Consider the following 24,860-nt stretch of genomic DNA (forward strand, 5'->3'; position numbering starts at 1 on the left):
GCCACAAATGCAGAAAATTCCTGATGGGAAAGATTCAGTCACTTACGATCACAGATGAAAGGTTTTTCATACTTTTTGGTAAATCGCATTACAGTAAAGCCGGAGTCAATTTGCACCCCCATCACCCAAGAGTTACGAGAAATTGAAAATGTTTATGCAAAAACCATTAATACATATGAGTATCTTGGTATTCTTAACATTACAGACAGAACTAATCATTTATTGCTCTTTAATAAATGACCTGTTTTTCCTGATGCAAAGAAAAGAAAGAGTAAAAAACTAAGTATTGTGTTTCATGTTTTTAACTCATAATTTAATTAACCAAACTAATGCACACTTTAACACATTAACTGTTTCCTTATGTATTGCATTTTAATTTTGTAAATATTCTTTCTTTAGTATCTTAAAATGTATAAACTTAATTTGTTATCAAGAAATAATTTAATAGTTTACTGTTTGTTTCAGTTTACTCTAGAAATGAATAAAAATCTGAACTTTTCTGCTCTCTTAAAATAACTTTAGTTCGATTCACATTTAAAATAAAGTGCCAGTGCCATTGGTGCCCCCACTTTCACACAACTACACACAGGCACACAGATACACATGCAATATGCTACTAACACAAGTTAATTACATATTTAATTAAAAATAAATAGGCGTAAATAGAAAAATAAAATAATAATAATAGTATAACAATAAAAGTCTTTTGCATGTAAATTGTGCATGTCCCAAAACATTGAAAACTTATATAGAACAATATAATAACAAAAATAGAGCCACTTTGCAAGCTAATACATGTAACTTTTTTAACAGACTCTACAAACTTTATATAGGAAAAGGAAGTACAAGAAGTGAATAATATTAGAAACACGTCATTGGTAAATGCAGGGATTTAACAGTGTAAATAAAATTCTTTTTACAGTTGGACATGCCTTGACTTTCTTGCAGCAAAATCATTTATAACATCATCATATGACATATTCCTAGACATGTCTCTGTTAATACTTATCATTGCAATGCCATCTTACACGGACCAGCAGCAGCAAGCACATAACACCCATCCTGCTTCGCCTTCACTGGCTCCCTGTGTCTTACAGAATCGAATATAAAATCCTACTAATAACCTACAAAGCCTTAAATGACCTTGCGCCAAACTACATCAGTGACCTCCTCCATCACTATGTGCCTGTCCGCCCACTAAGGTCCTCTGATTCTGGCAATCTTGTTGTGCCCCACACTAATCTACACTCCATGGGTGACAGGGCCTTCAGCTGTATAGCGCCCAGACTCTGGAATGACTTACCAAAGTTAATCAGGTCAGCTGACTCCATGAATTCTTTTAAAAAACAACTCAAAACTCATCTGTTCAGGAAAGCTTTTAGCTCTACTTGACTTTATTACCCTTCTCTCAGTTCACCTCTATGTCAAGATGCTCATGTAACCTGTGTGTGTGTGTGTTAGACCATCAATTATGTTGTCTGTTAGGCTTTTCTCTGAATTTACTATCTTACTCTTCTTTATTTATTTATCTGGTTTAGTACAATGCCATATAATGTATACCTTGCCGTTCTTCCTTAAACTCTGTGAAGTGCCTTGAGCATAGGAAAGGCACTATATAAATAAAATTTATTAGTATTATCAAGTATTATTGTAGACCTCAAGTAATTTTTTTTATGAGCTTCCATTCTGAGAAGCTTCTCTCTGCAGAAGCTACAGTTATGGGAGTAGTGGCTGCAATTCTGAGGGATATCCACATATTTGGATAAACTTAATTTAATTTAGTTCCTTGCAAGAAAAATAATAGTTCCAGTGTGGTCATGTTAGCTTTAGGAAAATCTGGGAAAACTTCAATTTCTTGTGTCAGTGCTTCTCCATCAAGGACTGACTAGTCATTGTAGTGTCACCACCAGGGCCTTTTTGGGGAGAGGGGCAACTGCTACTTTGGTTGTGTAGTGCTTCATATGTCTCTGTGTAATGTCCCCCTGTAGTGTATGTATTGGTTAAAGATCCCTGGTGGTGTAGTGGCCACAGTGTCCCTGCTGCAGTGGCAGTGCTCCCGCCTTCAAGACCTCCTCTCCTCAGGCTCCCTCTGTCACCTTAGTACCCCCCAATCCGAGGAACAGGCCAAGTGGGCAGTGGCAGTGACTGGAGGAAGCAGCCTGGACTCAGTCTCTCACTAGAGTCTGGACTACTGTAGAGTCTGCTCTTACCAACCCTGCGGTGCCACGCTTGAGGAGGAGGGAACTGGGACTCAGGTGTGTGCCCAACTGGCAGGCTGTGCGTCACAACAACAACATTTGTTTATATAGCACATTTTCTTACAAACAATGTAACTTAAAGTGCTTTACAAGATTAAATAAAAAGAAAGTTAATATTAAACATAAGCAAGATTTGGCAATAATAATATACAGTATGTAAGAAAAAGGTCAGATGTCCAGGAGGAAAGGAAAAAAAAACTCATTTTAGGCTGGAAAAAAAAATCAAAAATAAATAAAAAAGAAGGGTGAGTCTTGACTGGTCCAGCCGAAGTTGAAGTGGCACTTTCTTACGGTCATGCACATGCAGGTAGCGAGGAGGCCGCATGTATGCAACAGCACACAGATAAACATTTCTTTGTGCTCCAAATTTTTATAAACGAGATAAAGATAGGAATCTCAACAGAGGGTTGCAGTAATGCATCCTGACCGCTAGAGGGGGCCCTAGATGCTTGCCTAGACAGCCTATGCCCAGATATGGCCCTGTTTGCTGGCAGTTTTCTAGGACAAATTTAAGGAGCTTTAGAAAAAGCCTACAACAACAAAGTGGTCATCTCGGCGTTGACTGTGCGGCATCTTAGTCAAAGTAAGGCTGAACAGATAAATATGTTTACCAAATAACTCAGATATTACTGCAGAATAGAGCAGGCATAACAGTTTTTTTCTGGAAATGCAGTGGTTTTCAGGAGTCGGGGAATCGATTACAAAAACTAATTAATTAATTGCATAAATGTATGTACTTAATCATGATTAATCGCATCTAACATTAAAATGTATAATTATAAAATTAATACATAAATCATGAAGTAAATGCACACTGAACCACAAATTTAATATAGAATCAATACAAAGGAATTAAAGCAAAAATGAGTGGCATATTTTAAATTTAAACAATGACCTTAAAACTGAATTTTTAACTAAATACTACTTGAGCATGTACAACCAGAATTTGAATACCTTCCTAAAAGGCAAGTTGAAAAGAAGGCAATAAGAAAATGAGGACAATGTATTAATTCTCTAATTGGCATAGCATATGAGACACAGATAAGGCAAATTAAACAACTAAAATGGCTGTTGACTTTGAATGCACTGCTGAAGACTGATTTAAATGAAAGAATAAGCATCTCTTAAATGGACATGCATTAAAACTTGTATTAAAACTACGTAAATACTATCCTCAATTGTTCATTACCATCAACAACTTGATAACTATACTCTACACATGTGTTTTTCAACTGGTACACCATGGAAAAAACAGTGTAGTGCCCCTGGGTCCTGACCTGAGAGAGACACGATCCTCTGGTGGTCGAGACCTGGGTGAAGAGGATAGGACTACCTGGAGAAGCCGACATAGAAGGAGCTCTGTTATCACCATTTTGCAGACACGGCACTTAGAGAGCACTTTAGCAGCCAGGGGACATATCAGGGATCTATCTGCCTGAGCGCGTATCTGCCAGTGACTCTCATAGAGCTTAGGGACAGTGGTCACTCAAGTTAATTCAAATCCCAAGTCAGTGGAATGAGGCAGAGAGGGGACTGCCTGTATGAGTGGGCAAAAGGATGAAGCAGCTGGAAAATGTGTCCAAAGTGGTCAGTAAGTGCTCTGTCTGCAAACGTCAATCTCCCAGCTGCTTTTTTTACAGCACACCCCCAACCCCCGTTTCATGTCCAAGAAGCTTAATGTTTTTGTGGTTGGTAGAATCGTGGTGTGCCTTGGAATTTTTTGGGTTACAAAAAACGTGTCACCACAGAAAAATGATTGGAAAACACTGCTCTACTTACACCTTTGCTCCTAGCATGCTACAAAGAGATCTCTGTCGCTGCTATGTTGCTTAAAAACTGACACTGTGCATTACTTGGATGGTTATGTTGCGTTCTTTGCATAAATTAGCGAAGATACTGCAAATTGGAATACAGTAATGGGTAGGGATAATCATTACACTTCTGTTTCATAGAATTTTGTCCTTATATTAGGGCAGTCAGCACTCTAAGCTGGCTTGCAGACTGGCAAGTTAAATACAGAAGTACTAGAGAGTTATTTTTGGTTTTTGTGTCACTCAAAGATAACTTATTTAGCACTTATGTGATATGACTTTCATTTAATCTTTTTACAAGAACAAGAAATGAAAATAAAAAAGAGAGCGTAGTTTTTGCCTTCACAGCTTTTCTCTAGCATTGTACCTGGACTGACATAAACCCCCTTCTCCAACCCCTCTCCTCCCACTCCATTGCACCTATGTCAGTATGTGTAAGTCAAGAAAATAAACACCAGTGCTACACATTGACATGTATCTTATCATTGTGAACCGTGGAATGCGAAATGTTAAACCTTTATATGATATAAATTTGTATTATTGTTTTAGAATGTTTAAAAAAAATTATATATATGAAAATGCCACTCTGACCCAAGCACTGCCTGAGACATTTGCTTCGTTGCCCGACCTGGATGTGACAATATTTTTGAACACATTACATAGGCCACATTAATTACAAAAATGGATGCATTAACTTTCCCAGGCCTAATTAAAAGTAATCACTGAGCACACCTTAACTTGTACAGAACAGCTAAGGTGGGCTTAAAGTAGAGATTGTATATGATAATGTGCAAAAGCATATCACCATTCTGCAGAGAACAATCAAAAATTGTTTGACCTAATACTAGACGTTTTATTTATTTATTTTTCTTTTCCTTTTTGATTGTATTGGTTTTATTAAAATCAAATAACATTCCATACAAATAAATCAAGTTTAACAGCACTAGGTTCGAAACAAATCAACCCCCACACCCTGAGAAAGAGAGCTAGGCCAGCAGAGGAAAAGGTTAAGCTAGTAAGAATAAGTAAATAGATAAATTAATAAATGAATAAAGATAAATGGAGTAAAAAAAAGAGGGAAGAGAATCTGCTTCCTCAATTTAAATGCTTATTCTAAAATGTTATTGATTAGATCCTGCCAGGTTTTAAAAAAATTTGGTACAGATCCTCTAAGTGTGAATTTGAATTTTTCCAATACTAGACGTTTTATAAAGAAAGCTTGTGTAATGGCAATGTCTACAGCTGAACATAATGTAAATATAGTACTTTGAAAACAGAAACCAGGCTAAATGTTCAAAATGTTAGTGACAGTAATACAAATTGATAGGTGTTGGTTAGAAATGGTAACAAGCTCAAATAAGCAGAGGCACGACCATGGTCTAAGTGAAACTTACAATACAAGTCTGAAATATAAATTTGTAATATTTCACATCTTAATGAGGCTATTTGTGTTCAATTATAATCAATGATCATACTGTTAGTGGTGACATGTTACATGTTGATTAGCACATGCAAAAAAGTATGTCACTTTACTCTGTACACTCTAACACTATAAGCCTATTTCATTTTTGCTCAACAGCACTATCTACTGGGAGAGGGGAGTGTACTGCCCCACATGCCCTTAATTCAGGGACCCCACTGTCCATAAGTAATTGCCAAGTATTTTTAAATGATCGTATATGTTGGTACTTTACTAACTAATTCACTCAATAAGTACCAGTGACATTTGTGTAAAACACCATATCTTAGGATTTGATCTCTTTTTCTTCATCAGAATAAGTTTTATGCCTATTCAAAGGTAGGGTGAAGGGGCCAGAGCCAATACTCAAAACTCAAGGGAGAAGCCGACCTTGGATGTAATGGCGCTCTTGCTCAAGACATTCTCACTGACCCTATTCACACTAAGCTAATTCAAAGAAGGTGTTATTAATAACCTTCACATTTTTGGAAATCATAAAACCATAGTTGTGCCTGGATTTATATGAAGGACTGAAGTTGTGAGGCAGTGGTACTAATTACCAAGGTGCTGCACAACAAAAAAAGAACTTTTAACATGTAAATAATAAATTAATAACAATAATAATAATAATATTTATTTTTCTTTTCTTCCCCGAGGAACACTATGTGAAACTGAAATTAACGAATGTATTTCGGCTCCTTGTGTCAACGACGGGACATGTGTCGATGGTATTAACGGATACACATGTAATTGTGCAAATGGATATACAGGTAATAAACAGTTTTCGGTTACACAGCTTACTCCAACTGCTTCTAAATTAGTTACTTTTTGTCTCGTTGCTTAATATAAATGGATATCATTTAAATTGAACAGATTCTTATTGTAAAAGCCTATTCTGTTAATAATCGGCCATGCTTTAAACGTGCAAGACCTCTTTTACTTGTAATTGTTTGACTTCATTTCTCATTCTTATTACTGGTCTTCCCCCATTTTTAAACTATTTTTCTTTTAAAATGGAGTAGTAGTAATGCCAATTAATTGGCAGAAATATAATATGTGCATTTGACCAGAGGTTCCCAAACTCACTGTAAGCCAAGCCACCCCAAAATGTTGTACCTTCTTGTCAGGCCCCCCAATGAATCTAATGCTGCATTATTTTAGATCTTGGTTAATGTTACCAGTAGCCACACTACATGATTTTAGATAATAGCAAACCAATTAATCAACACAAATGTTTGACTGCAGCAGACTGTTGATGATTGTGTGATCAAATGTGCGGTGATATCACTGGGCGAGGGGTTCTCAACCTCTTTTTTTTTGCTTTGCTTAATGAAAGAATTGAAACATTTTTAAGTTAAAACCTTTTTATTTTGGTCTTGAACTGTTGAGAATCAAATTCTTATTAGGCACAACTAAATGTCTTTAATGCCACCTTCACTGCACTATCCCCAGTGTTGTACAGTAATCCCTCCTCCATCGCGGGGGTTGCGTTCCAGAGCCACCCGCGAAATAAGAAAATCCGCGAAGTAGAAACCATATGTTTATATGGTTATTTTTATATTGTCATGCTTGGGTCACAGATTTGCGCAGAAACACAGGAGGTTGTAGAGAGACATGAACTTTATTCAAACACTGCAAACAAACATTTGTCTCTTTTTCAAAAGTTTAAACTGTGCTCCATGACAAGACAGAGATGACAGTTCCGTCTCACAATTAAAAGAATGCAAACATATCTTCCTCTTCAAAGGAGTGCTTGTCAGGAGCAGGGACTGTCACAGAGATAGAGAGAAAAGCAGACAGATCAATAGGGCTGTTTTTCTTTTAAGTATGCGAAGCACCGCGGCACAAAGCTGTTGAAGGCGGCAGCTCACACCCCCTCCGTCAGGAGCAGACAAAGTGAGACAGAGTTTGTTTTTCAATCAAAAATCAATACGTGCCCTTCGAGCTTTTAAGTATGCGAAGCTCCGTGCAGCATGTCGTTTCAGGAAGCAGCTGCACAAAAGATCACAACGTAAAGATAATCTTTCAGCATTTTTAGACGAGCGTCCGTATCGTCTAGGTGTGCGAACAGCCCCCCTGCTCAATCCCCCTACGTCAGGATCAGAGAAAGTCAGCGCAAGAGAAAGAGAAAAGTAAGCTGGGTAGCTTCTCAGCCATCTGCCAATAGCGTCCCTTGTATGAAATCAACTGGGCAAACCAACTGAGGAAGCATGTACCAGAAATTAAAAGACCCATTGTCCGCAGAAACCCGCGAAGCAGCGAAAAATCCGTGATATATATTTAAATATGCTTACATATAAAATCCGCGATGGAGTGAAGCCGCGAAAGGCGAAGCGCGATATAGCGAGGGATTACTGTATTTGATGATTTTAACAAGAGATGTATTATATAGTTTGTTTTTTTTTGTAGATCTGTGTCTTCATTTTTTGGAAGAACAGTGGTGTGGTTTGATATGTAATAAAAAACAAAAGCCTAAATGTCCATAATTAATTAACAAAACTTATATAATTACAAATGAATTCAGATCAAAAAGAGTAGAAAAAAATTAACAAATTACACATGACTTCAGGTCAAAAAATATGAAAAATAACTCAAAGTGAATATAATAATATATATATATATCCATCCATCCATCCATCCATTTTCCAACCCACTGAATCCGAACAGGGTCACGGGGTCTGCTGGAGCCAATCCCAGCCAACACAGGGCACAAGGCAGGAAACAATCCTGGGCAGGGTGCCAACCCACCGCAGAATATATATATATATATATATATTATAATTTTATAATATATATATAATAATATAATATTGAGAAAGAATGCTCAAACATTAATTTATTAAAGGTGGTCCTTTTATTTATACTGCTTTCACCTCAAAATAGCATGCTTCTACCGTCCATGATTTAAATTAGAAATCATCCATTAAATTGGAAATATTTCATTTTGGAAACATGCATTATGATGCAGCTTAATATTTAGGCCGCTTTAAGGCACTTTGCTTAAGGCATGGGCATTTTTTTCCATATATTATGATGGGTTGCTTGATGGGCAAGGGGTTACCCAAAAGGAAGAAGGTTACACTTGACAGTGACAAGGCAATGCAAGGCCCTAGCAGTTTGCAAAGATGAATTAGTAAATTCCTTAAAAGAACAGCAAGCAGGGGGCACCAAGGCAGGAGAGTGAAGAAAAATGAGGTACAGCACTTTCTTTGCTTTCTTCTTGGCTATCTCTCTCTCTTTTTTTCTCTCTCTCGGTCGCCTCCATTCCTCCGGCAAGCAGCCAACGTCACTTCCGGTTCCAATCCTGATGACATCACTTCCCCTGCGGGGGTTTAAAAAGCCACCATCTTAAGAGGATAGTTCTGTTTTGGGCTCAATTGTGCGAACATGTCTTTGCTTTTGAACAGATTTTGTAGCCAGGAAATATTATATAGGTGGCTGCCCCAAACCTTCCCAATGTCTCTTGGTCATTCTTGTTACAATATATATATTTTTTTTTTGGTGACATGGAATTAAACTGGGTTTCAGAGTGCTGCCTTACCCAGCCAGAAGGCCATAATGAGTGGAGAGTGTAATGGAAGAAGCAACATGGCCAGGATGGCTAATGATTCCTATCTGAGTCTGGGCAGTTGGGGTGTAGTGGTTGGACTGGGAAAGTTTATTCCCCCAACAAGGGAGGTGGCAGTCCTTCACTGGTCGGCTTCCAATTTGAACATCCACAGTGTATCATTGGAACCTATAGTCTCGAAGGGGAACCCTGTTAGGGTCCCTAGGTGCCGCCAGAGGGCACTGCCCATCTTCCACCTGATCGGGAAGCGCTTCCCACAGGCAACACCCGGACACCAGAAGTACTCTCAGATCTTTTATAAAAAGAGTCACATCACGTTGATTTGGAGAGTCAGAGTTGAGATGCAGAGGATGAAGCTCACCTAGAAGAGTATAAGGAGAGGAAGGAAAAGAAAGAGGAAGGAATTGTGCTTGCGTTTGTGTTTGAGAATGACTTGTGTGAATTTGCTAAAATAATTTTTTATTATTTGGACTTATGGTGGTGCCATTGTGTTTGGGGCTTGGGAGCTCAGTGGCACACCCTACAGATCACTATATATATATATATATATATATATATATATATATATATATATATATATGTATATTGTGGCACCCGGCTGGGGTTCATACTCAGCCGGGACGCCCAGGAAGACAGGAGGAGGGCTAATGCCTCCTCCAGACCACAAGGGGGTGACTGTCCTAGTTGTATTGGGGGCCATGGGTACAGGGCTTGGAAGTTCAACCCTGTAGGGGCCTGTGGTCACCGCCAGGGGCGTCCCCATGCCTGGAGGACCCTGGACCCCAGCACTTCCGCCACACCAGGAAGTGCTGGGGGGAAGAAGAGAGGGGACACCCGGAGTGCTTCCGGGGAGACAGCTGGTACTTCCTCCACACTAGGGCGTGTCCGTGGGAGATTGCCGGTGCACACCTGGAGCACATCCGGGTGGAGATAAAAGGGGCCGCCTCCCTTCATTCAAGGCTGGAGTTGGGTGGAAGAAGGACGAGGTCTGAGAAGAGAGAGAAGGAGGCGGTCCGAAGAAGTGGCATAGTGTGGTTGGCCTGGACTTTGGGGGAGATTGGGGTTTGTGGCACAAGAATTGTAAATAGGACTATGTAAATAAACGTGTGGTGGTGCTTAAAAACATGTCTGCCTGTCTGTGTCCGGGGCTCATTCCACTATATATATATATCGATAGATAAAATAGTTATATTTAAATCAGTTGTTTTTTATATGAGAAGTGGAGTGGCTTAAGTGTAAATACAACATCATTAAAACATGGATTCACGTGCATTAAATAATAAACAAAAAGAATTGGTGCATTACAGTAACAAAATTTTTTTCACCATTTAAAAGAAAAAATCGAAACTGCAGGCTTTGTTGCTTTGGCAAAATAATAATTTAATTTATTTCAGAGTGGATGGGAATCTTTCAGAGTATTCTGTTGTGTTTCGTTTGATTGTTATACATAAATCTAAATAAGTTATATAGTATACAAAATGATTACAACAAAGTAAAAGCCAACAATGATTCTCTCTGGCACTGCAGCTGTCTTTTCCATTTCAGATTCTTACCATCCCTGTGAACTAACAGCTATTCATGTCTTAAAAGGCATGGACTTACTGATTCATAGCATGATGTTATTTTATTTTGTAAGATCTATTAAAAAGATTTTAAGCTTTATTCTTCTACTGTTTCTAATGCAAAACAGTTATATATTTTGGAGAAAAATATATCATTATTATAATTACTTTCTGTTTTTTTCAAAGGTATCCATTGTGAGCTGGAACTTAATGAGTGTCATTCCAACCCTTGTTTAAACAATGGGGTCTGTGAAGACCTGCCTGGGACCTTTAAGTGCACATGTCCGACTGGCTTATCTGGAGTCAAATGTGAGATAAATATCAATGAATGTGACAGCCAACCCTGCTTAAATGGAGGAGTGTGTTCTGATGGCATCAACAACTTTAGGTAAATGGATTAAGACCTAAGGTGAACTTTGTGGTCACTTTGAAGTTGGATTATTTTGATTTTAAAAAGTCATATTGTTTCAGCATTCCACCAAAACTGAATTGGATTAAAGTTTAAGAATGTTATTATATTATGAGGACAGTTTTCAGCCCCACCAGCTTGACAGTCTTGTTCAAATAATTCTCCAAAGTAACATCAAGTGAAGTTTTATAAGTCATGTCACATAAGGAACAGACAGACATAGCTTCAAGTATTAAGGTACAAATTGTGTAGGCATGTTTATTAATGTTTTTAAACAAAAATGAAGTCAAAAAACAATAGCCATTGCCATGCATTATCTCCTAATGTTGCAAACAGAAAGACACTCAAAACCAAGTTTTTCTCCCTTATCTGGTTGTGTCATTCTGGTCCAGGAGCTTCTTATAGAGATCCCTTCAGGGTAGGGGCAGAGTGTGTGAAATGAACACAGACTTGTCTGTGCGTCTTCCTCGTATGGCGGCTCAGAGCTGCGGGGAAAGATAAGGTGGTGAGCAACAGCTCCCCCTCTTGCTCTGGGGTGGAAGTGCTTACCTTGAACGAGCCTTGAGTGTTACCCCTACATACACATGAGTAACAGTCCCCAAAGTATTACCATACAGCACACTACTTGCTAAGTTATGCTATATGTTTATGGTTCTCTCTGTAAAGAAAAACTTTATAATATTTGTGAAAACTCTACTCCATTGCATCTGTGCCCCATATACTTTTGAAGAACTCATTTTAAAATAGCAGCTGGGATCCACAGTACTAATTCCTATCATAATTTAAAATACTCAACTCTTAATCTTCATTTGCTTAAACTGGAAAGGTTCAACTCCTTGAATGTGTCCTCATTGCTCGTATCCCTCTGTCCTGGAATCAGTCTATTTGCTCTTCTCTGGACGTCGTCTAGTGCTGCTCTGTCTATTTTTGTAATAAGCAGACCAAAACGATACAAAGTTATGAAGTTGTGTTATACAGATTAACTATAAACTCCTTTAACTTGTACTCCGTACATCATGGATGGTATATAACCTAACTTCATATTAGCCTTCTTAAATGCTTCATAGTTTTTTTTAAATGTGTCATAGTTTTCCATTAAATTATAGCCATGTCTCATAAGTTATTCAAACTGAAAATGTTGTAGCAATAATGTACATTCATTACTTGATTTATTATTTGACATTGCATATGCCTTGCATGTCAATAGATATTATTAAACGTTCGCGTAATGAACATTTTTTAACTCTTTTGTGTTTGCAATTCACATGGGTCATACTTAATTTAATGTAGCCAAAAAGTGTTGATTAGTGGCATGGTGGTTCACAGCTCCACAGTCGTTTTCTACTCATATTTCAAAGATAGGAGTTTTTCCTGTGGTGGAATGGCTTCCTGCTTAGAGTTGATCTCCCCCTTGTGCCCTATGCTTCCAGGACAGGCACTGGTGTCCTCAGATCAGCAAACAAAGCCATGTTGTTTCACTCACCTCCCTGCTTTAAGGAAACCAAACTTAATCAAGAGAGTGGTAGGATATTTATATTAGGTCATGCTATAATTTACAGGGTGATAGTCAGAAGAACTTCAGGGGCATGGATCTAATAAAGTGTCATTACCCCTCTGCTAGTTCTAAGGTACACTGCACCATGTTTATTGTTCTTCAGTACCACACATCATCAGCTGTTCCCTGTCTTCCTGCCTAATATATCAGCCAAAAAGGCAACTAGTATTTTATCCCTATGGTTTCTGTTACCAACCTTGGGGGCAATGGAACTTAGTGTAATCTCTATTCATAATTTCCCATTTGCTTCATATTCCTCAGAGAATCTACTGTAAATAAAATAACAGTTGTCCCATATTAGATCTTTTTGCCCATATTGTATAGACTTCTTAAGGAAATGTGACAATCCGGGTTTGCTTCAAGTTGCCTGGAAGCTCTCAAACCCATAACATAATATCACCAAGGATGAGCCAGGAAAATGAGGACACAGTGTCAGTAAGTGGCAGCAAAAGTACATTAGTGCTTTTAATTTTGCAAACAAAGTGCTTCAACTAATCAATATTCAAAATGCAGTGCTCCAAATAAAGTCTTCAGTAAATGAATACCCTTCATAAAACCAAGTCTTTTTCTATGAGCTACAACCAGCAGTAACCAATCCATAATAAAACCATGCAGTTATCGGACACTTTCTGCACTCTACATCTCTCTTAGCAAACCCAATGCGTCTGTCTTCCTTGTCTGCCTAGCTCACAACAATGGTCTTGCATTGGGTGGAGATGTCAGCAGCAGGGACCCACCTTGAGCTCTTGACCCAACTGCCTCCATCAGTGTCTGCTGGAAAGCTCCAAGCTGGTTTGTCCTCCTTCTTCCACTATGCTTCTCTCAGTATCTTCGGAATCCTTCAAGGACACCATCATCGTACCCCACTGCTGTTTGAAAATTCAGCAGGGGACGATTCACCCCTAGAGCACCAATTGTTTGTTCCTGTGTGGGGCTACCAACCGCTCTACCTCTTCTCCCTCTCACTGACTCAGGCACTTGATACTGCCCTCTCTTTCATGGTGTTATCCCTCTGCTTCATCTCAATTACAACCCATGGGAAGTCAATGAGACAATTGTAACTAACCGCACTCCCATAAAGAAATGCAAATAGCCCCAATCATCCCATCAGACATCTTGGGGCCGCACAACCAAGTACACCCAAAGAGTTTGAGTTGCACAGTTTGTTAATTTATTTATTTAAAAACATATAGTGCCTACCTCATCACAAGAAGCCAGCCTCACTTGTGTGGCTCCACTTAACATTTCAGCATATTTGTGTAGGGCAATCTTAACCCATGCCTCTCTTCTTGGGATCCAAAGCCACCTTTTGGACCTCTGATCTTGTCCACAGTGTGGGTAACCTCATGACACAAAATCTTGCATCTCTAATTATTTAAATTAAACTATGCCGCTTGACAGGTCTTTAATATGTGAAAAAATAAAGAATGCCTTAACATCACAAACATAATTTATTTATAGATTAAATGGAAGTGAACAATTGTTTTGTGGTTTCTAACATTAATCTAGAAGAAGCCTATAAGATTACTGTTCTCAAAAAAAGTATCAAAGTTTTTTAATGTCTCATAGGTGTCAGTGTAAAGCTGGATACACAGGACTGCTCTGCGAGACGGACATTGATGAATGTGAAGCCAATCAGTGTCTTAACCAAGCTACATGTGTGGATGGCTTGAATTCATTCACATGTAAATGTCCACCTGGGTTTAATGGAACAAGGTGTGAAACAGGTGAGTATTTAGCGTAATAAAAAATGTAAAAATTAATAATGCATCTTAAACTACTGTAGTTTCAGAGGCAAGAATAACTGTTACAGTCAAGAAAATTGTACAGTATTTCTTGTGTTATGTGATGTCTACATTTTATCTCTAATTGACGATTGAAAGTATAATGTACTGCCTTACAACACTGTCAGGACCGAGTTGTACCTTCAATTACATACAAATATCTTGACCTGCTGTAGAAAGTTGTAGTAACAAATAGAAGCATAAGCTTTTAAAATATACAAACTCCACAACACAGTTGTCCCAGCCTAGATCTAAAGTGATCTCTCACTTCCAGTTTAACAGCCATTTTCTGGGTTCACCCTTGTTGGCCTGTTACAACCCAAATTTTGGCAAAACTTTAGCACAAGTTTTTACAGCTAGATGCTTTCTGTGATGTCAGCCTTCTTTAGTTAAATTTAACAACACCCAAGAGGAATGGTGACCTTCTTCTAATCTTAGGTCACAGGGTTTTTTGAAGTGATATCTTCAAGGATTTCAGATTCATTTGATCAGAATTATATTTTTGAAAAATTAGAAACCTCCTAAAGAAAAAAACAAAAGAATGTACATTAGTTACAGCTGTACCTGTTAGCTTTCTTAGTTACCCTCATAACCTTAGTTTAGAAGAAGTAGCTTTTTTAGAACAGACAATTATCAATGCAATAGTTTAAATAGAGCAGGTAATACTACTAGGATATGCAAATAAAATGTTTAAAAAAACAGTCTATAGTAATATGCCAGTTATTTTGAGTCTGGTATTACTATATACTGTATGTTGTGTTTAACTTAAATATGCTTTCAAAAGTTATTAATCCTTACAGTACAGAGGATAATAAGCCTTTCCATTCAGTGGCAGACATCATTTGGCAAATATTTTAGTAACATTACTTACGTAATTTGATATACAGTATAACAATAAATGTTTTGGTTCGTAGGATGCTCAGATGTTCTTATTTAAAATAAAATGAACAATTATATTGAAATATGTTTGCTTCTTTTTTGAAGAAAGCAGTTTCAATTAAGCTGTTTTTGATTGCATTCATACATTTTGCCAATTCTGAAATGCCACTAAAACAAATTCTTGCATATACACTTCACAATGTGCATTAAGAAGTGCCCTTTAAGTGGATGAGAAAGCAGTTTTCACATGCATTTGCAGAAGCAATGGTAGCCTAACATTACTGGGTAATGAGTTAGGTTAGAAAAAAAAATCAGAACTAGAAAATGAGAGAAGAAAGACAAAATTATAAATGGGGTTAGATGTAGAAGTTACTGAAACTTATTAAAATGTTGTATATTGACTCAGGTGTAAATTGAAGGTGAATGGGAGTAAGGATCAGGTCCAAAATAATTTTTGGGACACCAGCTGGGTCATCCTGTTTAATTCAATAAATAAACTGAAAACAAAACAAGCACATGGTGGTATTAAACAACAGAAATACAGGCTATAACCTTCTCTTGGTTTGTAAATGCTGCTCAACTGAGCAAGTCAGGATTTAAGAAGCTCTGTTTTCTGGTCTGGCTTAAACTAAAGTGTGACGCCTATTTACAGGGATGCCTGGCTCTATAGGCCTTAGCCCAGAAGGACTGGAGTCAGTTGCCCTCACTGGGTGTCTTCTTGGAGCTGTGGAGGCAGAAGCAGGTGATAATGTTAGTAGCAGCACCCTCTCTCATCTCAGAGTGGTATTACATATCTCTGATGAGCATGGCTGGGGATCCTCTGACGTGCATCCATAACAAAATAAAACATTGCTAAGGAAACAAACATGCAACAGTGAACAGCACTCTTGGTTATTTGGCTCAAGTTTGTCAGGAAGAATGTTAATGGTTTTCATTTTATTTCATCAACAAAAGCATGGGGGAGAAAAACAGAAAGTGACAAATCCAAAGGGAAAATTGCACTCAGTGACAACTGCGCTCAATAATGTTTAAAAATGTAAAGTAAGGTAAACCCCCCCTTGGTAGCAATGAGCATTTAAGGTAATGTAATACTGTAGTAGTAGTATTGTCACATGTGTGGAGTACAGTACAGTGAAATTCTTACGTTTATGTCCAACCATCATGTAACATGTCACCACTCTCTGGTGCCAAGATAAATAAGAATAGATTAAAATATGGAAATGAATTTTTATTAGACAAAAACCTGTCTGGGTAATAATAAACATTTACAGTAAGGTAAATCCCCTAAAGTAATAATGTCTCGAATACAGACACAGTTCACAAAGAAGTATAACTTCAGCTATGATATATAATTGTGATTTTATCACCAAAAAGATAAAAAAAATAATAATAAATGTAGTAAATAAATAAATAAAGCAAATGATCCAAAGTGAAACACTATACACAAAAGGATAGAAGGCACAAAATCAAGTAATTCGTAGAAATTTGCACAGGCTCCCATCCATATGTCAGTTTTAACTGTTGCTGTAGCCATTATGTTTATCATACTTTCCCCATGAGACACACAAATTAAAAATAATAATAGTTTAGCATGCAGGCAAACCTTTTTGTCATGTCCAGTATATTAAATTCCAGCATTTTTCTTCACTAGGTACATCACTTGGAAGACAGTTTTGCATCCATTCTGGAAAATGTGAATTGTGATTACCTTGCAAGAAAGGCGAGGTGATACTTTGAAAGTGAACACATTTGTCACTCTGTGTATTTTATCCTGTGTGCTCTAACTGTACCACCTTTCACTTTTTTCAGACAATTACTGTATATCAGAGGTACTCTGACTTACCTAATAAATGACATATGAAGTTGTTTGATGATTCTAAACTGACACTGTACATTTCAGGGTTGATGTGCATATGAATATAAATAAACGAATATATGAATGATATATTAATTCATACACATGCTGATCTTTTTCATATTCCATTTTTGATTCCTGCAGAAATGTCATCTAATTTTGACCTGGAATTTGCAGTTTCTGGTATTTACACCTATGTTATTTTGGAGAATGTTATGCCTCTTCTCTCTGCAATAACGTGCACATTCTGGATGAAATCATCTGACGGCATCAACTATGGCACTCCTATTTCATATGCAGTTGAAGGAAGTGACAATGCATTTTTACTAATTGACTACAATGGGTAAGAGTTTTTTGGAAACATATAATTGCATAAAATACTTTTTTGTTTTAACAGTGAAGCATTTAGTATTCTTGACTATTAATTATGACATTGGTTTAATATATAAGAATATGACTGAAATATTCATTTACATTGACATTTAATATTGTATTCTAATAGTAAGCAATTCTTGACAACATAATCAAAGATGTGTCTGTGGATCTGTGAGGAAGTGCAACCCAATGTGACTTCCTAATATAGATATCCTTCACATTGTATTTTATCGAATAACAAAACAGCATTCAGAATTATGTAATAAGTCACATGAAGTTATTTTCCATAACTGTAAAATAAAGCTAGGTAACACTAGTTAAGCTACTGCAAAAGGCATCTACTTCTAATTTACTCTTATGTAACAAGATCTTAACAAAGGCTAATAAAAACCCTAATAAAACATCAGTAGATGAGTTATTCATCTCTGTGCAGTATGGCATACTGACATTATGGTAAAATTACTTGTTAATATGAAGGATTCACAGGTCTTGTAGTAAATATGCAATATCAAGAGAAAGGTGTCTCAGCTAAGCCACCTCAGGCCCTCCAAAGTGAAGTTTTGTTCGCAGGTCACATTGCAGAGGTGAATAAACACTTCACTGAGGCTTTTTAAGTGTTATGAAGACCCAAAAAAGTGTTTGTTAAGGTCTTGCTACATAATAGTAAATGAGTAATAGATGCTAAAGTGTTACCTAATGCTGAAAGTTTGCAAACTTCTGCTCAGCCCATAGTGTACCAATATAACCTACATAAACTAAAGCTCTTATTCTAATTTATACCCTATTCAAATTATGCCCAAGCGTACGTATTGTACAAAGGATATTTTAGAGCAGAATTTGATACACCCTTAAGTTTGATGTAAATGATAGACAATTTCTTTAATTTTGATGTCTGTTTATGGTGCACTAACATACTTGGTCTGAAGACCTGGCACAATCCTGTCCAAACTATCAAATGCTCTTATGTTTACTAAACAATCAGCGTCTACTGCTAGGTGAGCTCATGTTGCAAAAATGGTATGTAATTTCAATACAAAGAGTTTAATTAAAAAAATAATAATTTATAACAGCATGAAAATATTTGATCTTCTTCAAGTGAAAGACAAGAAGTCACAAATTGTAGTCCTGAAGTTTAGCAGTACCTTCCAAGTTTACACCACAGTCAATCTGCTAATTAAAGGATGAATGTCCTTTTAACAGTTCAAAGGTTAACTTTTTTCACATTTACAGTAATCCCCTGCTATATCGCGGTTCAGCTATCGCGCTCCCGCTACATCGCGGATTTATTAATACAATTATTATTACTAGGGGGCGGAGCCCGCTGCTCACTTCGCTCGCCCACCCCCGGGTTTGGTTTACTGGATAAACCATTTAAAGAGATTGTTATTTTCATGGGAATTGTTACATATGCATTATTTTAATTTTTATTTTAAAACTTTTGTAAATACAATATTTATCCTTTATTTCCTGCCCCAGGCGTGGTTAAATCTCTTTCTCGCAGCACTTAGAACGCTGCTCGCGTTGTGAAGAGGGGGTCTGAACGCATGCTATAGATATGCAAACGGTTCAGCTGGTTTCTTGCTGCTGCTGCTGGCCAGCTGTGTGTTGTGCTTGTCACACTTTGCGTCAATCACTTAAAAGCCGTCCTTTTGCCACTTCGCGTCACTGCCACTCGCTTTGTGAAGGGGGGGGGGGGGGGAGCTGAATGCACGCTAAGCAGAAGTGGACAGATCAGCCACTGGCTTTGTGCTGCTTCTACCAAAATGCCAGTTCTGCTTTTCGCTCTGTGCGTTCTGAAGGGGGGGGGGGGGGCGGGTGAGGGCTTAACGCACGCTAAGGAGAAGTGCTGGGATTATCTGCTGGGTTCCTGCAGCTGCTGCTGGCGAGCTGCATGTTCTGCTTCTCGTCAAAAGCATTCCAACAACTGCTGGGTTAGATGTCAATGAACTTGTTTTAAATTGTTTGTAAGTAGGGCGTGTCATCAAAGTGTCTGTCCGAGATGATCCGGTCTCGATCGCTTCACTCAAACAAAGCCCTGCCCCCCGCTACGCTCCTGCCACTTTGCGTTGTGAAGGTCGGAGCTGAATGAACGCTAATGAGAAGTGGACTTTGTGCTGGCTTTGTGCTGCTTCTGCCAAGATGCTTGTTCTGCTTGTCAGATGGCTCGTTTAAAAGCCTGTACAGCAGCTGTCCTTCTGTCTCACTGCCTTGTCTTGCGTGGCGTTAAAATGTTTTATAATAGAGAGATGTTACTCATATCCTTAGCCCGACATCCACATTTCATATGTGTTTACAAATTGTGCTTTAATAAGTTTACATGTGTTTAAAGTGGTTGGGAGGGGTATTTTAAGGCTTAAACTATAAAAAAAATGTGGTATTTCTATATCGCGGATTTTCACCAATTGCGGGTGGGTCTGGAACGTAACTTCCACGGTAGGCAGGGGATCACTGTATTACATTTTGCACTTCCTAATTAGATTCAAAACACACCCTTAACATACAGTATGTTTAACTTTCCACAAAGCTTTGAGACAACCAGGGACATGCACTGAGGGGTTGCTGAAGTGGCTCATGCTCCTGTCCCTCTTTTCCCTTTATGGCCCAGTTGCCCTTTTCTCACATTAAGATTGGTTTGAAGCACAAGAAACAGTCATAATCATTGTTTCTTGTTAAAATAAATAGGCTACTGTTTAGAAACCCTTATGAACAAAGTATGAATGATAACTACTGCTATTAAATCAACAAAAATATACAGTAAATATCTGTTGGTCATGTGGTTTGTATGACGTGGATGGTATAGTAGCAGTAATGTCTGCACACAAGCGACACTTATTTACTTTGCTTGTAACACCAGCATTTCTAGTATGCTTGTTATGATTATTAACTACTACACACTTTATTCACATGATAAATATAAACCATAATAAATATAATTATTCTGTGGAATAATGAAAAGAGTGTAAACAGATGTGTCGTGTTGCTTCTAATATTAATACATTTCCCTTTTTTAAAGTTGGGTATTGTACATCAATGGAAAAGAAAGAATTACTGACTGCCCATCAGTGAATGATGGAAAGTGGCATCACATTGGTGTCACGTGGAATAACACCGATGGAGACTGGAAAGTGTACATTGATGGGAAAATGTCAGATGGAGGCAAAGGATTGGCTGTTGATTCTGTTATTCCAGGTACCATGGTATTTTATTTGTGCTCAATTTACATCATTTTTATCATTAAATTTTCAAAAAGAACTATCATTTTATATGCATCCTTAGGCTTAATAAATGTGTCTATAAAGTTAGCTCAAATAATTTATTTTGATTAGAACAGCAGTTCTTAACCCTTTACCTAGCAGTGGCTTTTTCTGGGACAAGACCACACAGCACTAATACTCCCATCCTACTCGAGTTTGCACTGCACATACAGAAAATTCATAATAAACATTAATGCACATCCTGTCATGCTTGGTTGTGTCACATGTAGGAAATTTCTTGTAAAAATAGTCAATTCTGCCAAAAGCAAAAAGCATTTGTGATTTGTGGTACCACACACTGCTAAGGCACTAAAAAATGTGGTTACTCTTCATACTTTATTGTAACACGCTCAATAAATACATAACGTATCAAAAACACAGTCCTTGAAAAAAGTCAATGAAAATGTTTCACTCATGTTTTATGGTGCTGACATTGGGACCATAAGCATGCCATCAACCAACACAATATGGTTTTCTACTAAGTGCTAGAGCAAATTCAAAATACCTGAAAAAACACTAAACTACAACACACTTTTCCAGCTGGGTTAACAAAAGGTAGGAACTAAATGTGGACCAGGAGAAATTCATAAAGTCAAAGAGCTAGGCAGTGAGTCAGAGAAATCACAAAATCCAGAATACCAATGCCAAAAATACTAAACCAAAATTTAATAAAATTAATAAAGTGCTATAACTCATAACACTCAAAAAAACTTGAACTAGAAGCTCCAACACTTTTAATGCTTAGTGAGATAATAAAGAAGGTATTCCTCTTTTTATTAGGGAATGAAAACCTTTATTTTATAACTTTATTGCTTCCCTCACCGCAGATATCTACCTGTATTGCTACCTTTGTGATAGATACTAACCACCTTGCCACCGTTTCATGTTTCCATCTCCACTAAGGTTTTGAATAAGCTCCGTTCAAAATCCATATCTGAGGTGTTCCTCACAAGATGTTTAAGAAGCTCTTCCAATGAAGACATTTTGTGATTTTCCAGACAAAAGCTCCTACAAGCTATTGTCAGTATGCTCCTACCTTTGGGTTTCCCAGGTCCCTTCAGGAAATGGTTTCTCCGCCTGAGCCAACTCACCCGTAAATCATGATGAGCTGACATTTTGGCACTTTGAGTATCTGGAACATAAAGCCCCAGATCAGGTTAATCAACTACTATGATAATCATTAATCCTTGGCTCAGGGTTCTCTAGTACATGTGTGTTCAATCATGGTATCTGTAGTCAACATCCAAGACTTAACTCTGAAATCCAGGAACAAGTTACCTCTCAAATTCAGATCAGTCTGAAAACTCATTCTAATCACACCTGTCCTGACGCTGCTGTCATTTCCCTAATTATGTGTTCACATCTTCCAGGAGACTGCAGACTTACTAGGTGGTAAGAAAGCTGAATACTCTAGTAAACAGTTAATGTGCAGAAACTCACAAGGAACATTTCTTCCATCAATTTCAATTATAACCTATGGCAGCACCTAGCTGATGGCCGAAAGTAATCATTACCTGTGTTATGAATAAGGAAACAACAGTAAAATGTTGAGTCCAAACAGATAAGTCAATACTCAATGTTTGATTGGTTGAGCTTCAGTCAAATGACAAGCCTGACAAACTCTTAACAGTTGAAATGCTGTTTTTATCATTGTGTTATTTAACCCAGGGGTGGGCAAATTCATTCCTGGAGGGCCGCAGTGGCTGCAGGTTTTTGTTCTAACCCAATTGTTTAATAAGAAGCACTTATTGCTCTAGAAACACTTCTGCTTCATTTTAGTTATCTCCCTCGTTAAGATTATGAACCCTTATTGCTTATGTAAGTCTTAAACAGCTGCATTCTCGGTTTTTAATTGCTCCTTATTATCAATAAGATGCAAATGACAAAAGAAACCAGCATTTCTCCATTTTGCTTGTTACCCTTTACACCTGTGTGCATTTATTGTGCACTATTTGGTTTAATTAAATACTTGGAAGGAAAGAGAAGAGAAAAAAGTGAAGGATTGAGAATTACCCATCCATTTTACACTTCAAAGTATTTGGATGATATCCTTAGAATGGAAAAAAAAAATCTAGGATATGAGAATGACTTGACATAGCAGAGTTAAAGCACTAACAAACCATGAAATGTAATTATTGGCAAGGATTGTTTTCGAATTAAGCAACTGGGTTGGAACAAAAACCCGCAGCCACTGCGGCCCTCCAGGAATGAATTTGCCCACCCCTGGTTTAACCTATTACTCTAGTTTCTTCATTTCAGGTTGTTTAAGGCATTGGAACAGTGTGCTTTGCATTACACTAGAGTGTTCTTTCTCAGAGTCATATTTAGTTTTACATTTTAAATAATTTAAACCATTAATATTTTTAATTATGTTGAATATACAACATAATGGATATGGTGCTAGAAAAAATTCACCTATAATCATAAATACTACAAGAATAATTTTATTTTGGCATTTTGCTTTACACTAGGTGGAGGTTCCTTAGTTCTTGGACAGGATCAAGACCTAAAAGGAGAAGGGTTCAACCCCGTCGAATCTTTTGTGGGCTCCATTAGTCAGATGAATGTCTGGGATTATGTTCTTCTCCCTGAGCAGGTATAGTTTTGTTGCTATGGATTTTACTGTAAACAGAAATACTATGTTATTTCAAACATATCTAGTTTATTCTTTCTCTAAATTTTATAAATTGTTCACCTTTAAAGTCTGCAGAATGACATTTTTAAACTATTTTTGTTATATCAATTAATATCTTAGGTGTTGGTTTAAAGTTAACCCAATTCAACAGTTTGAACATAATCATTTTGTAAAAACAAATTCAGTGATTCAAAGTCCTTGCACTTCTTTTCAAATTGAAAATGATTTCCATTTTACTTTAAATTTATCTGCATTTTTTTGTATATTGTTTTTTTTTTTCAGATTAAGGCATTAGCCAGTAGCTGCCCAAAAGAACTTCACAGAGGAAATTTATTTGCTTGGTCAGATTTCCTCAAAGGGACTCTTGGAAGGGTTAAAGTAGTAACAGACAGCATTTTTTGTGCAGGTGAGATGAATTTCTTGGAACTCCTAAACATAATGGAAAAAATAAACCATATTGTATAGTCACCATTTGTGTTGATCAATGAATTTCACCAAATGTTATTCACAGAAAATTTGCTGTGTTCACGTTCGCCCTTGTTCGTCGAATTATTTACTAAAAATTCAGCCAGTTTAGAAGAACTTTTTTCTCCAGCACCCATACTACTTTGCAAGGCCTGTGCAACATTTCCTGGAGCTGTAACAGCCAACATTGGATGGGACTGCTGATCATTTAAATTACAGAATCTGTGGGACCTACTTAGTGGTAGAAGAAATAAGTAAATAATGCTGGTTCTCAAAATTTTATTTTTATGAAACATGTACAGCATAAAAAATTAGTTATCTCTACTTGTTGTCACATGTGCAGGTGATCTGCAAGTTTCATGTCAGTATAAAATAAGGAGACATGTGCCTTATGCTTCCATAACAAACATTAAAGGAGCCTGACGTCCCAAAGCAAATACAAGAGACTCTATGAAATAATAATAACAAAATATTTATTAATATTTACAAGACGTTTCTATCTTTTTGATAGAAGAAAAAGTGCAGAGCATCAGCACAAACAGTTTGGAGAGCCTTCAGTGCAAGTTCACAAACAGAACGAGCCAGCAGCTTCAATATTGACACACCATTTTCAATTTTCTGCCTTTAAAATACCTATTTTTTGTGATATTTGACTACGATTTTGGCATTTCCGCATTGTTTTGGTGAAATATATACATGTGTCTGACTGCGTTCTTTCTTCTTTGATTTCACAGAGGCATGGTGGTGCAGTGGTTGGCAATGCTGCCACAGTTTAGTTGTTTTAGTGATAGCCGAGTCTCTAAATATTTTTATGAGTGTTACTGTTTCTGATTTCAAATTTGCATGGCACCAATTCATTTCTTTGTTGCTTCACCCTTTGTTGGTTATGAAGGCACCCAGATCATTAAATTGGTTTAGCATATCAAACTAACTACTTGTTCATGTACATGTTCTTGGTTATTATTGGCTTGATCAACTATCATCACCTTTG

The 24,860-nt window shown here is 37.3% G+C and overlaps 1 protein-coding gene across 1 annotated transcript in view; it reads left to right on the forward strand.

The window, feature by feature from the left end:
• The window catches only part of LOC114654317 (sushi, von Willebrand factor type A, EGF and pentraxin domain-containing protein 1), a 328,570-nt gene that overhangs the window by 182,478 nt on the left and 121,232 nt on the right, over window positions 1-24,860 (forward strand). Inside the window, 7 exon segments of the mRNA XM_028804783.2 lie at window positions 6,185-6,298; window positions 10,845-11,046; window positions 14,192-14,349; window positions 17,285-17,483; window positions 20,529-20,704; window positions 23,241-23,365; window positions 23,687-23,810. Of these exon segments, the coding sequence (XP_028660616.2) occupies window positions 6,185-6,298; window positions 10,845-11,046; window positions 14,192-14,349; window positions 17,285-17,483; window positions 20,529-20,704; window positions 23,241-23,365; window positions 23,687-23,810 (1,098 nt within the window).

This window comes from Erpetoichthys calabaricus, chromosome 7, assembly GCF_900747795.2.
Source record: "Erpetoichthys calabaricus chromosome 7, fErpCal1.3, whole genome shotgun sequence".
NCBI lineage: Eukaryota > Metazoa > Chordata > Cladistia > Polypteriformes > Polypteridae > Erpetoichthys > Erpetoichthys calabaricus.